Source organism: Agelaius phoeniceus, chromosome 4 (genome assembly GCF_051311805.1).
Source record: "Agelaius phoeniceus isolate bAgePho1 chromosome 4, bAgePho1.hap1, whole genome shotgun sequence".
In the NCBI taxonomy this organism is placed as follows: domain Eukaryota; kingdom Metazoa; phylum Chordata; class Aves; order Passeriformes; family Icteridae; genus Agelaius; species Agelaius phoeniceus.
Genome location: NC_135268.1, coordinates 42,424,974 through 42,438,561, shown reverse-complemented (window position 1 = coordinate 42,438,561; position 13,588 = coordinate 42,424,974). Strand labels below are relative to the sequence as shown.

General features: G+C 40.6%; 1 protein-coding gene across 1 annotated transcript in view; it reads left to right on the top strand.

The window, feature by feature from the left end:
* The window catches only part of ACSL1 (acyl-CoA synthetase long chain family member 1), a 38,221-nt gene that overhangs the window by 1,553 nt on the left and 23,080 nt on the right, over positions 1 to 13,588 (top strand). The window contains exon 2 of the mRNA XM_054632639.2: positions 7,418 to 7,645. Coding sequence (XP_054488614.1) covers positions 7,451 to 7,645 — 195 coding nt within the window. The 5' untranslated portion in view covers positions 7,418 to 7,450. The remainder of the gene's footprint in view (positions 1 to 7,417; positions 7,646 to 13,588) is intronic.

The window sequence follows — 13,588 nt, the reverse complement described above, 5'->3', positions numbered from 1 at the left end:
TGGTAGATGTTGTTTTACAACTACAACTTGAGCAACATGAGGTTGGAAATAAGTCTTCAGTTTTTGAGAAGGAAACCCCCAAGTAGCTTTTTGCTTCAAGGACAAGTACAAGGTTGATATTGGTAGAAAAAACAAACCCAGCAATTTATAGTGGATGGCAAGACAACTTTGAAGTATTTTTGTGGGTAAGTGACTTGCCTGTTTTTTGAGTGAAGTCTGTGTAGCTGGTTCTCCCATCTCCTTGCTTCGCTAGAAAGGAATACTTCATGGGATTTTTGGGAGGAGGCAGAGGTGGGTTGTACCTTCCCTTTTTTGTGTGTGTTGTTCTCCAGTGGGGCAGAGTAAAATTTTCTCTTTCTTATCCTTCCAAGAAAACAACACTTTTACTAAAGTGGACAACAGAAGGTAATAATAGATTTTTGTGTTTTGTTTTTCTTGATAATATGGTTGATGGAATTGGGTAGACTGAAGAAAACTAATGGCATGAAATTTTTTGAATGTGCAGCAGAGACAAGAGAGATGTTCTGGCCCAAGGGATACATTGCTTGATAAATTGGGCTTCTGGTAGTCTTATAAACAGACTGCCTGCCATATCCTGCTTCCCTGCTCTGCTAAATTAAAAGTTCAGATATGTTAAATATTTCACTATGGTTAATATAACGAGTGGTAACTCCCTAGAAATCCTCACAAGTAAGAGGGGTGATGGTTTATTCATTGGTGAATGGTTCTGTGGGGGAGTTTACAATGCTGTGTGGCTCAGGGAAGCTCTACTGTACAGTGTTGACCTTTCCAGGCTGTAGGCTGAACCCTGTCAGCGGATGTGGGGCTTGCATTTCCGCAGATCCCACCTGACTCCTGAAACAAGGACACTTGATAGCAATAAGGCCTCTGCTCTCTTGCTGCCTTTCATGTTGAGAGTTACTCATCTACACATGGTAAAATATGATTTCCTACCCCAGCAGGGAGTTTGGAGCTAGATAATCTTTAAGGTATTTTTCAAACCAAACCATTCTGTGATAGTAAATTTTTTTTGTTGTTGTTAGGATTTGAATTTTAGTAGTACTGGTAGTTTGCTCAAAACTGATTGAAAACAGCTTGCATGATTTTATAGAGATGTAGAGGAAAAATGGATTTTGCTTTTGTAGTTGAACCATTTAAGTGCTATACCAGAAGTGCATGATGTTCTATTTCCAGAAGAGGATTTCTCCCTTTTTTTATGAATTACTGTCTTGAACCTGGAACTCTTAAGCTTTTTAGTTTCATGCTGCATATGCCATGGTTTGGAAATTTGGCTTCTGCAGTCTGATTGCAATAATAGCCTAGTAAAGTTGAATTAGTTTCCTAGGAAAGCGAGAAGAAGATGCTTACTATCACTGAGTCAGAGTAGATGCAGGCATACTTTAATACCTGTGGTCAGAAGATTGTTCTGTTTGTCATACTATTTTTTGGGCTGCTGGTGTTGGGAGGTCATTCAGTGAGCCAATTGCTTCTCATAAGTACTTACTGATCTTCCAGTCTCAGAGTGTTAAGGGTTATTTTTTTGTAACAACCTGCTGGATGTAAGCCCTGTCTAGTGCAGTGCAGTGGGGCTTAGTGTGCCTGACCCAGGTTGCCTTCAGCAAGAGTTCAGATATCCGAAGTATGAGTGAGAAGCTCCTTCTCACAGAGTCTCAAGTGAGCACTTAAACCATGTGTTAGCTTGATACCGCATACTGGGCTTTGTGAATAGTAGCCTTTTCCTGGGGGGAGTAGAATGAATAAGTTGGTATGATCTACTCACCTTGAGTCTGATTTACTCAGCTTGAGTAGGTCATACCAGGAAAAAGCTGTTTGGTTCTGTATGGTGGCTTCCATCGAAGTGGTGTTTGGAACGACACTAGATTGACAGAGTAGTGCCATGGTGTACTTGCAAATCAGAGTTGCAGGGATGCAGTTCTAATGGATAGCAGCGTAGGCTGAAAAATAAATATTTGCAGGCATCTTATCTGGTTTTTGGAGATGAGAAATCAGCCAGATTGCTTAGTGCCATGGTGTGTATGTACAGGCATGGATTAAAGGTAACTCAAAGCAATCATTCTCTGAAAGGTTTTAGTGGTAAGTGTTGGTTTTCCTTCATACACAGGGTTACCAAATGTTGTTGGAGGACTGTAATTGCACAAAAGGCATTGAACAGATTCTTGTCACGTGTTTCAACTCCTGAACTGGAATAAACTCCAGTGACCTCACCAGTGTGCACTCAAATTACTTACTGGACCTCACTGAGAGGCAGGAATCCAGGTGGAGTTCCACTTGATTGCAAGGGGACTGAGGCCAAATGTCTGAGGCCTGTGACTTTCTTGTTGATGTGAACAGAACCTTGACACACCCGTTTCAGATTTAGTGCTCCTTAACGGTTATGGCAGAAACCTGAACTTTGGTTGGACTTTAAGTCAGTGTCCTAACTTATGGGTCTGAATCCAGCTTGTAGGTTGTTTCCCTCCAGTTCTGCCTTGTCCCAAATGCAGGAAGAGAATCTGAACCAGTAGAGGGAACGTACACCCCAGTATGTGATGCCCCATGGTTGCTGAGAGCCTGCCTTAGGGAATTGAAGAGGAGTTGGATGTGAAGTGTGAATATTAAGGACCTGGTGGTTCCTCCTGCCTGGGATGTGTTCCTAGTTCTCTAGTTCTTTCCTCTTCACTCTTGCAGGAAGGTAAATAGGTCAGTTACTGCTTTAAAAGAAGGGCTTGTAGCTCTCGTGCTTGGCTGGATAAACTAGGTGATTTCTGGGTAAGATTTTAAAAAAAAAAAAGTTGGGGAGGGGCTGGGGGTGAGGTGGTGGAGGAGGAGGTCATAGTAGTGGATTAGACAGTTCAATGTGTTTGGCTTTTTCAGACAAATTTTCTCTAGCTGAGGAGTCATATATGACATGACAGTAGGCATCTTGCTGTCCTGTTTGTTTTACAGAGCTTAAACTAGGATTTCTCCTTCAGGTCTCAAATACTGAAGCTGCTTTGCTGTATCTTGAAGGTGGTTGTGGTTTGCTTGCTGGTTAGTTTGGCTGTGTTACAGGTGTTTTCAAGACCTCAGTCAGATACTCCTCTGACTGCAGGACAGGCAGAAAATCCTGGGCGGATTTGTAAGCAGTGTTTACTGTTTTGTGCTTAATGTGTAGTATCACAGTAGTCCACCCTCTTCCCCAGCTGTGCTGTTGTGTTTCCTTCTGGGAGCTAATGGCTATCTGGTCATTGAAATGAATTGATCTAGTTGAGAACTAGCATCAGGAATAATATAGAAAGATTGTGTTTGCCAGATCACCTCCCTTGTGACTGCCTGGCTAGCATGGAAGGAGTTGTGGCAGCAGTTTACCTAGGACAGGGTGGACTGACTCAAATTTAAGGTGATTATAAATGCACTCTGAGATTAGGATTATGTATTCTATTCAGACAAAAGGATTTCTCAGATTAATAGCCAAAGCTATTTGTTCTACCTGGTTTGTTATACATAATAAAGGGGCTAGAACATGATTCTGCACTTGTTCTTTTGAAGGCTGAGTGGAGAAAGGCTTAAGAAAAAAAGAGATCCATGGGAGCTGTGCAGTGTAACCTGTAAGAGTAAGTAAAAAAAAGACTGCAGTGGCAGGTAGCTGTCAGGACAACTCAAAGGTATGTGGGTGGCTGGTTCCCTGTTGCAGCATATCATAATGAAAACATCATAATGCTATATTGCTCATAATAAGAGATAGGCTGCTTGTCTTGTAGATTTCTCCTCCCTGCAAGAGGCTGTAGAAATAACACAGCCTGTTCTTTTACACTGTGTGATGGACCTGCCTTTATGGCAGTGCTAGCGTGTTGTTTATCTAAATATTAGCACAGAGAGAAAGAAAGGCCATTGGTTCTTGGGGTTGTTTTCTCTGCAATACAGAAGGCCATGGCTGCTCTCCTGTTCTGTTCTGTTGCACTCGAACCATGTCTGGCTATGGGCAGACAATAGGCAGGCTGCTGCCCACTGTAAATAGACCATTGTATGCCCAGAGTAGGAGCAGCAAAGAGCGGCGGAGCCCTGCCAGCTTGGGTCGCTGCCTTGAGATACTGGCTGTGCTGTAAAGAATGAGTCTTGGGTGCTGCAGGGTGGGTGTGTGTGAGCAGAGAGAGCTGGCTTTGTCTGAAACTTACAGATCTCCTTAGCCAAATTGATATGGTGAGTGCAGAGGGATGCCTTTTTGGGCTGCACTGGGGGAATTGTTTCTTTGGAGGTGGTCAAGACAGATAGTCGTCTCTGAAGCAGTTTTGTCTCATTACCCAAACTTCTTTCCTTCTGGTCTTTAAAAAAAACATAGCAAAGTCTACTGATTGCATTGAAAAAAAAAGTGATTTTGACCTCAAATGTTGATTGTGCTCTTTCCCCCCCTACATGTAGCAATCTGAGTATTACAGACTGGTACTTTTCATTTGGCATCTCCTTCCTTTTGGTCTTCAGCTGTGTCTCACTGGGGCTTAGTTTAAGTCTGTCCCTTGTGTTCCAGATCCTGCTTGGTAAGAAAGAATTGCAGGACTAGAATTTGTGAAGAGAGCGTGGCTTTTTTTACTTGCCTTGAGTGAACAAACTTAGCTGGGCCCTTCCTTGAGGAAACAACTGAAAGCTAAATGAAAGCTGTACTGTGAGGATCTTTGTATCTCAGTGTAAGGACTCTAAACCATTCTCCTTGGTCATGACAAAAACCCAGGGTGTCTGATGATGTTGGAGCATGAGCCAACTAGATACTGAGATGACTTGAAGGCATTGAAGCTGCTTTTCTTGATGGGGTATATTTGGATGCATATGTTAAGAATGCAAATTTATTGTCTTGGTTACATCTGGCTTTGTCCTAAATGCAGAAGATGAGCTCATATGACTTCACAGATAGTGTTAAAGCTTGCAGTGGCTTAGTCTTGCAGAAAACTGTGTCCTCGTCTTTTGTGTGGATGAGGCAGGAGATATAATAAGATATTATCTCAATGTAAACATAAGCAGCAAAATGTATCATTGTATACCTGATAACTTGTGGTATAACTGCTCAAGAGCAGTTCTATATTGCAGGCTTCCCTAGAAAGAGCTGGTCAAGGAAATGAAAAGCAGAGGTGTGTATCTCTTCTCTTCACCCAGGCTGAAATCATAGCTGATCCTTAACTATAATGGGACTGTTGTGTGAATTAAATGATGTTTGCTTCAGTTCTTGTTACCTGTAAAGGCATCACAGCCTTTTGAGTAATTCAATTTATGTTGCATTCCTGAATCATAGTGTGTGTCCAGGACACTTCATGACTAACACAGACAGGAAAGCAGTTTTAAAAGTTAAAGGTGCTCATTGTGGAGATGAGGAAAGAGCTAAGCTTGCTCTTAGCCATTACCCACTTCACCCCCTTGTCTAGTTTTATAATGTGGTGTCTATGATAAATGTGAAATTAACTTTTAAGTCCAGACTTCCTTGTTGGTGTATGAGGTTTTTTATTCTTACTATTCATCTGTGTATAGTAAAACTTAACAAGTAGTTTTCACACCTGCAATGCTAATGAACATGATTAGGTGCATAAAAAGCAACTGCATGGTGATCATAACTGTTAAGTCAATAACTGTTTTTTTTTAAAAAAGGAAGATGAAGAGCTTGTTTATATATTCAGTTATCTTTACCTTCTATTGTTACAGCCTGATGTGTTGTGGATTTTGATTTTAGTCTGCAGTATATCACTGTGCAAATAACAAAAAGGCATTTCTGAAGTGGCCCTGTGCTGCCTGTCAAGGTGATGCAGCCCTGTGCCCTAAGGCTGTGCCAGAAGAGAAAAGTGTGGGGGAGAGAGCAGTGCTTGCTGCCCGGGGATTACTCTATGGGTCTAGGACTGTTCCAGAGATGGAACTTGACTCCATCCCGACTGTCCCCATCCATGACCTTGCTTCAGCCTGTCCTGTTAACATTGTGAAAGCATGGGCCCTTTGAACTAATTTTATTACTATTTTGCTGTCTCTAGCAAATCGTGTCCAAATACTGGTTAGACTTTTTGTGAACTAGACCACGTTTCTGTTGTCTGGCTGAATAACTGATTGCAGCACTAAGGATTTCAAGGTCAGACTGTAAACTAGAGATTGTCCTGTAGAAATATGAAATGTTAACCTGGTATAATTGGTCTTGAAACTTATAAACATAATTCTGCGCGTTTGGGTGTCAGAGTCTCTCATGTGTCACCATCCTGCAGCGGTGGCTCCTTACACAGTATGTCTGTAGCTGTTAGCTATCTCTTTTGACATTCTCCAGGACCTTTGTTTAATTCTGTTGTCCCGTAGGAAAAGGCTAGGACCTAAATTACCTAAGTAAATACATCTTTGTTCTTCAGGCCGGCGGGGCAGCGCTGCCAGCCGTGGCGGGGTGTCGGGCGGCCGTGCCGGTGCCGGGGCCTGAGCGCGGTGGGGTGAGCGCTGCCCGCTGCCATTGGCCCCGCGCGGGCCGGCTGCTCCCGCTCACCTCTCCCCTAGTGGGCATCGGCCGGCCCTTCGGCATGTGACACACGTCCCGGGAGACCTTGGCTCTAGAGGAGAGCACCAGCTGAGCGGACTGCAATCCCTTTTTTTTTTTTTTTTCTGCAGCTGGTTCTTGCTGTGGAATATCCGTGTCAGTGAGTGCTGGCAGGGAGCAGCCTCTTCCAGCTCTTCTTCTGTGCGAACGTGACAAATCAAATGTGCTTCCTGTGCTTGATTGTATTGCTGTGTGCTGCTGCCGTGGGCCTCATTTGCCACTGCCGTAGTCTGCCTCATGACCAGAGAAATTACTGGCATGGTGCTGGGAGAAATAGGAAACTTGCTAAGTGCCATGGAGGAGCTATGGGACGATATTGGCTTTGAAAGCAGCTTGTTGTACTGACCTTTCTGTGCATATCTGAATGGGAGAGTAGAAAAGAGTTTATTTTACTGGACTCAAGAAGGGAAAAATCGTGCTCCTGCTATGCTCCTATAGGATTGGGATACTCTCTTTTACATGCAGGCAAGATAACATATGTCCCTGCCCTTCATTTCCCAGACTTCCCTGCTTTATGACTAACTGTTTAAACAATCTTACAGTACATCTACTCTACAAATAACTATTTTACCTTTGTGAAATTCTGTCCTTTAACAAAAGGTCTTTTTTTTTTTTTTTAAACTTGAGTGCAGTCTCTGCTGAAAGCAATACTAAAACCCTGAAGAAATTCCCTCTTCTCAGCCCCACCTATTTTTCTGGAGTATAAACTAATAATTGCTTGCCTACTTAATTGCAGCACAAATTTCTAAAGGTATTGCCTGCCTAGTGGCGGATCAGGTTATTTTGACAGTGGGAAGCCAGTAGGACAAAGCATACATCGCTGCCCTACAGCAACAGCGAATCAAAAGTGCATTTCAGATTTTTTTGTGCAACTTTTTTTCATACCAACAGATTCCAGCATTGGAACAACTGCAGTGAACTGCAATGCAAGCACATGAGTTGTTCAGATACCTACGGATGCCAGAGCTCGGGGATGTCAGGCAGTATGTGCGCACCCTTCCGACAAACACGCTGATGGGCTTCGGTGCCTTTGCAGCCCTCACAACCTACTGGTATGCAACAAGACCAAAAGCAATAAAACCACCATGTGATTTAGCAATGCAGTCTGTGGAAGTAGAGGTAAGTGCCACTTGATGGATGCTGTAGTTCACTGAAATTTGAACCCTAAATGCTGCATTGAGAGAGACCAAACACTTGATTTACATTAGGGTGTTTCTAAACCTGTAGTGTGGGAAGAATACATTTCTGAAATGTGGCTTGAACTCATTATTTTGGCTTTCTGAATATGAAAACCAGCTTGAGGCCTGAGGAAATAACTTATCACAGGAGAAGAAGATTCTGCTGAGACAACTGAGCTTCTGATCTCACTAGTGATAAAACTTGTTCATATTAGAATTGGCAGAGTGTAGTTTTCTGGCCACGTGATGACCTATTAAATTAGGTCTTGGGGTCAGAGTATGTATACTGGTATATACTGAATAGGCTAATAACTCTTCTGTTATTTTTAGTGTATAATAGCTGACACATGAGACTTTATATTGTGTTACAAGAATGAAGGGGGTACTAATTGTCCTCAGATGATCTGTGGAAAGAAATACTAGTCTGCCAAGATCCCAGCCATAGAGTAAGTTGAAATTAAACCAGCCACCTGCTAAACTCTGGATGTTAGCTTAGCTTTTGTCTTACATGTTTTAGAAGCAGAGTTACTTTTAGGTGGTGGCTTTTAAAAAGTGAAGTCAAATAGTCTGAGTGGGAGAAGCTGTTACTTTGTGAGCAAATACAGACAGCAGATTGCAAAGCTCGTTTTTTTGGGTGTTGTGGTTTTGTTGATTCTCTTGCACACTACAGAGTCAAATACTAGTTCTTTCAAGAGTGTTCTTTCTTCAGGAGAGACAAGGTGTTTTCTGCTTTTGAAGGAAGGGGAGTTTTGGAAGGTTGTGATCTTTAAGGGAGATAAATAGAAAATGTAGAATTTTAAAGCTGACAGCTTCTTGCCTTACTGATGATAGAGACTACTACTATAGATTTTTATACATATATACTTGGAACTGAAGTCTCCCTTTACACTACATTCTTCTGCATGGATAGACTGCATCTGGTTGTCCTGTATCAAATGAAATTAACATGACTTTTGTGCTTAAGACCAGATATGATTACAAACTGATGTAAACAAATGTGGCAGAGTAGGTCAACTTCATGAACTCTAGCAAACTCCTGTCATTACTTCAAATTGGGCACTTTCTTCAATGTTTTGTGTTGAGATTGAAGAATGACACATTAGTTGGCCCCTCCATTCAGTTTATTTCCTGATCATCTCAGTGGAGCATGCAGCAAGTGTAGGGATGCATCACGTTACTGTAGCACATAATGGTCTGCTATGAGTAGTACACAAAAGGGAAACAAAATGCAGTTGCAATGTGATAATTGCCAAAAAACACCTATGTTCAAGCAATGTGTAGAGTAAGGATCTAGGAGTTAGATCTCACTTCATGGTGAGATTTTCCAAGTCTGTCAGCAGACGTGTAGACAACAGGTAGAGTAGTCTTGTAAGCCAGCACATCTTGGTTGCTGGAATGAGCTAGCAGTGCAAGTTTTCCAGCTGTGGAGTGCCTCATTAGGCAGTGTAGACTTCAGCAGACTTTTGGGGGGCATTGCATTTTAAGATGGTAAGACAGTAGCTTTTAGCTGTCCATAAATCCCATGACAAATGCTTATTTGCTTGAGACTCTTGACAGCAGTCTCAGTTCACTGCCTTTACTTCTTCAAGTTAAATTACTTGTCACTGTTGGATTCTGAGATTGAAATCATTGTTTGGCAGTATGAGACTTCACTAAGCTACTTAATGCATCATTGATCCAATTACACTAATTGGCTCTCTGATCAGAGCAAGATAGGTATAACAGTATTACTTTTCACTGCCTCTTTAGAAAATGTGTTTTAATGGGCTAAATACTTGTTGGACTTAAATAAAAACACCTGAATGTGTTAGCATGTTGCAGTGATAAGAGCTCAAACTTGGAGAATATCTTGAAATGAGTAAGATCTGTCCAATTTTGTTTCCATTAATAATGAACTATTTATAATGTTTAAAATGGTAATCAAATGAGAATGTATGCTTTGAATCAAGTTTCAAGTGTATGTTGGAATTACTACTCCTATAACAGTGACAAGACTTCATTACAGTGCTCAGGATTCAGGTTCTCACTACATTTTGCTTAAAATTTAACTTCATATACTCAATTTTCCTATGTATATATTAAGGTGGGTTGTCTTCTACAGGGGGGAAAAAAATCAAATACTGCTCTGAAATTGTCTAAACATTTTTTCTGCCTGAACAATACGATTTTAAAAGCCTGAGCAGTTGCTCCAAAAAAGACATGTCAGAAGGCAATGCCTCTTTACTACTGTTTTACTATCTAGTCTACTAGTTCATTTACAGAAAATTTGAGCTAGAAATAAGCTTCTACATAATTCTTACTTGTGACTTAACTTTGTTAGATGCCAAGGAAATAAGTGAGGTCATTGACTGGAGTAGGGTTTCTACATGTTTTGATATTGTATCTTCATAACTTCATATGGGAGAAAGAAGATCCTATTTACTGTTGTTCCAGGTCACTTCCCATCTCTCCGAAATTTTGATTTGGTAGGCCAGCACCCTATGACCCATTTTAACAATCCCTGGATGAGCAAAAAGATTGCACACATAATTGAAAACGAGTGCAAAGAGTTACTGAAGTGGCAGGGATACATTGCACTAGACCAGGTTGCCCAGAGCCCCTGTCAGCCTGGCCTTCAACACTTCCAGGGATGTCATCCACATCTGGATCTGTCTGCCTGTAGATTGCTTTCCTTCCACTGGTGACTAACAGCTGAGTAACTTTGGCTTTGATTTTGTGTGCAGGTGTATGGCTGTCAAATATATTAACTCTTGCTTTAAAAACTTTTATTTGTCCCAGCTTATGCTATGTAGAAGAATAGGATAGAAATAAATATTAGGATGTCAGTATTTTCTAGAAGTAGGACTGGATTTGACTGGCTTTTTTGTTCCCTTAAGAAAAAATATTCAAATATGGAGAGAAGTATTCAACTCATGAAAACTTTTAAAGTCTTCTTATGTTTTTCTGATCCATTACCAGAATTCTAGTATGCCTTGTCTTTCAAGAATCACTTGATTATACATGTGCTTATCTCTCTATGAATGATCAGTTTTAGGTGCTGTATGCTTTTGTAAGGAATAGCATACTTAGAACTACATGGCTGGTTTGAAAACTCTGGTTTGTCCTACTTGCTGCTCAGAATCAGTATGTTGGTGACCTAAGCACCACTTGCTAGTATACTCTCCCTCCCAGGTGAAGGGAAATTTCTCTCATCTGAGGCATGGTGGAGTCTTCAGCATGCCTTGACATTACTGCTAATCCTAAGAACCCTGTGTCAAACCCATGGCTTGAACAAAAGCAGTTACTTTATATGACCTGAATAGGACTTGATAGGGTAATATACACTCTGTTGTAGAATAAATCTGTTTCCTTCAGATGCTGCTATTTTTAACCAATGCCAAGGTTTTACTTAATGACTAGCACTTGATGTGCAGTAGGGTAATTTCTGCAAGTCCCTGAGCTGCTGCAAGGGCTGCTTTACACAAGTAACTAGATTCTGTTCTCAAATTAATCAGATTTTATTGCCTGGCTATTTTAAGAACAGTTATTAAAACTGGCAACCCTTTTGACTGCTTATCTTTTTACTGGACAGACCTAGAACAGTTATTAAAACTGGCAACCCTTTTGACTGCTTATCTTTTTACTGGACAGACCTATTAGATGCCATCCAAACTAACCTGTGTGAAGTCAGCCAAACATTCCAGTCCTGGGATTCAGATACCTGGTAGTAATGACCAGTGATTTTTAAAAAAGTTTTATGCGAACAGAACTTTCCCTCATACTGCACAAACATTCTGGATAAAAGACTGTTTGGACTAGATCTTAAAACAGTCGTTCTTGATGCTTTCAAGCAAAATGTAGATGAGATCTATTGCTTATAGTAGATGAGTAAGTTTAGACCTTGCATTATGCTCCTGGTTTGACCTTCAACATACCTGGGAGTATTTCACTGCATCAATAATGTTGAACTCCCTATGGCCTTCACACAAGGAGATGGATGTTTTACTGAAAAACTTTTATTCTAAGACTGTTGAAAATCTAGTTAATTCTACTTTACTATAAGATAAAAGACCAAAGTAAGCAAAACTGAAAGTTGATTGTTTTCCCTTACTGAAAACTTATAAGAACCAATGGGAACTTTTCAACAGCAGTCCGTTAGAGAGTTCCTCTTTTTTCAGAAGGACAGTGCTATCAGTCTTGTATCTAAGCAGTGTACTGTCTGATAACTCCTATTAAAATTTTGTTAGTGCCTCAGGCCCTGAAAAAGTTGCTTTTGTGGTGCTGTGTAATAGGGCATGTAAACAAAACAGTAGTAGCCCACATGAGGAGAAGCAAATACTTCTTGACTCCTCTTGCTGAGGAATGGCTTAGGCTATTTTATTTCACCTGATGTGGGAATTATAGCATGTCAGACGTGGTACATGTGATACACTGCACTTGTTGATGTTACCAGTGGCCATGGCAACAAACTACATTGTGTGAGCTTTCTTAGATTAGCTCCAGAGTGGCAACACTGGGAAAACCTATAAGATGACCTTGATTATCCAAGATCTGAGAACCCAGTGAAATAAAGCAAGCAGTCTTGCTTTTTTTTCCGGGCAGAGACATGTACTAGTGATCTGTTAATTTCCTGTAGAGTAGATGTTGGTCTGAGAGCAAGTAGACTCTTGAATTCTAATGTTACGAAGTTTTAGAGGTAAGCCACTCATTAACTTGTTCTGGGTCATGTTCACAGTGTATGTTTCTGCTTACTGTCAAAGGAGTGGCAAGCTCTGCATTACTCATACTGTTTTGCTAAAACAAGTTAGGCTTGTTTTAGTGTAAAAATATTTTTCCTCTCTGTGCCTTTTGTGTGCTAGCTGATTTCTACAGACATGGGTAATATGACATCTTCTGTACACAAACCTGTATTTATCTAGCTTATACATGAACGGGGGTGTCTGGTCTTCCAGGATACTTTGAAAACAGGAGAAGAACCTATGACTGCATCTGAAGAAATTTTAGTTGTGGAGGATAGACTAACTAAATCTGTGCCTGAATTGTCTAGGGTTTGACTTTCTGAAAGAGCCAGAAATTGATTACACTGATAGAGAAAATCTTACGCAGTGTTTACTCAAGACCCTCTGGTTAACCAGCTGGGCTGTCCCTGATAAAAACTTGCTTGTAGGTGTCTGTCATCATAACAAGACTAATTAAGAACTGTGGCCTAATAGTAATTGCATAATTGTAGTTTGTGAAACTTGATTGCTCTCTATAAAATGAGATTATTTAATCAGTCACTCTAGAAAAGGCAGTGTTATATCTGAATTATTAGATTCTTGTATTGACTTCCAATTTTAGCTTCTCTAAGTGCTCAGTAGCTTAAAAATGGTGATTTCAATTTTCAAGATAGTATTGTCTTGACTGCATTTAAATAAATCTTTTTTGTAAGATGCAACTTTTAATTGGATTAAAGGACTCTATCTGGAACAGAGTATTTTGCTTATGAGAACACTTCTTTAGAGTATTGGTGACCATGCTTAAAATCATTTAGGGTTTGAAACCACATAATTGAAGTGTGATTGTGTTCTGTCATCTTAATTAGAAAAATATATTGGGATTGCACCATTAATATTCTGTCTAGACTGCTCTGAGGCTGGTTTTAGGAAGCTGGATGAAATTAATTATGGTCTATATTGCACTAATGGAGTAAAATATCTGTTAAGAAAGTGCTTTTGACAAAACGCCCCTTGTTAGACTTTACTATTCTCATTTGTTCTGTGCTATCATAGGTAGCTGGGGAATAAGATTTTGCCTGGCAGGTTTTTGGTAATGTAGGGAGCAGTTTGACTCTTGAAACAATGTCCTGGAAAACCTTGCATAGTTCTCAAGTTCTCTCAAGAAGAATATTCCTTCAAGCCACCAA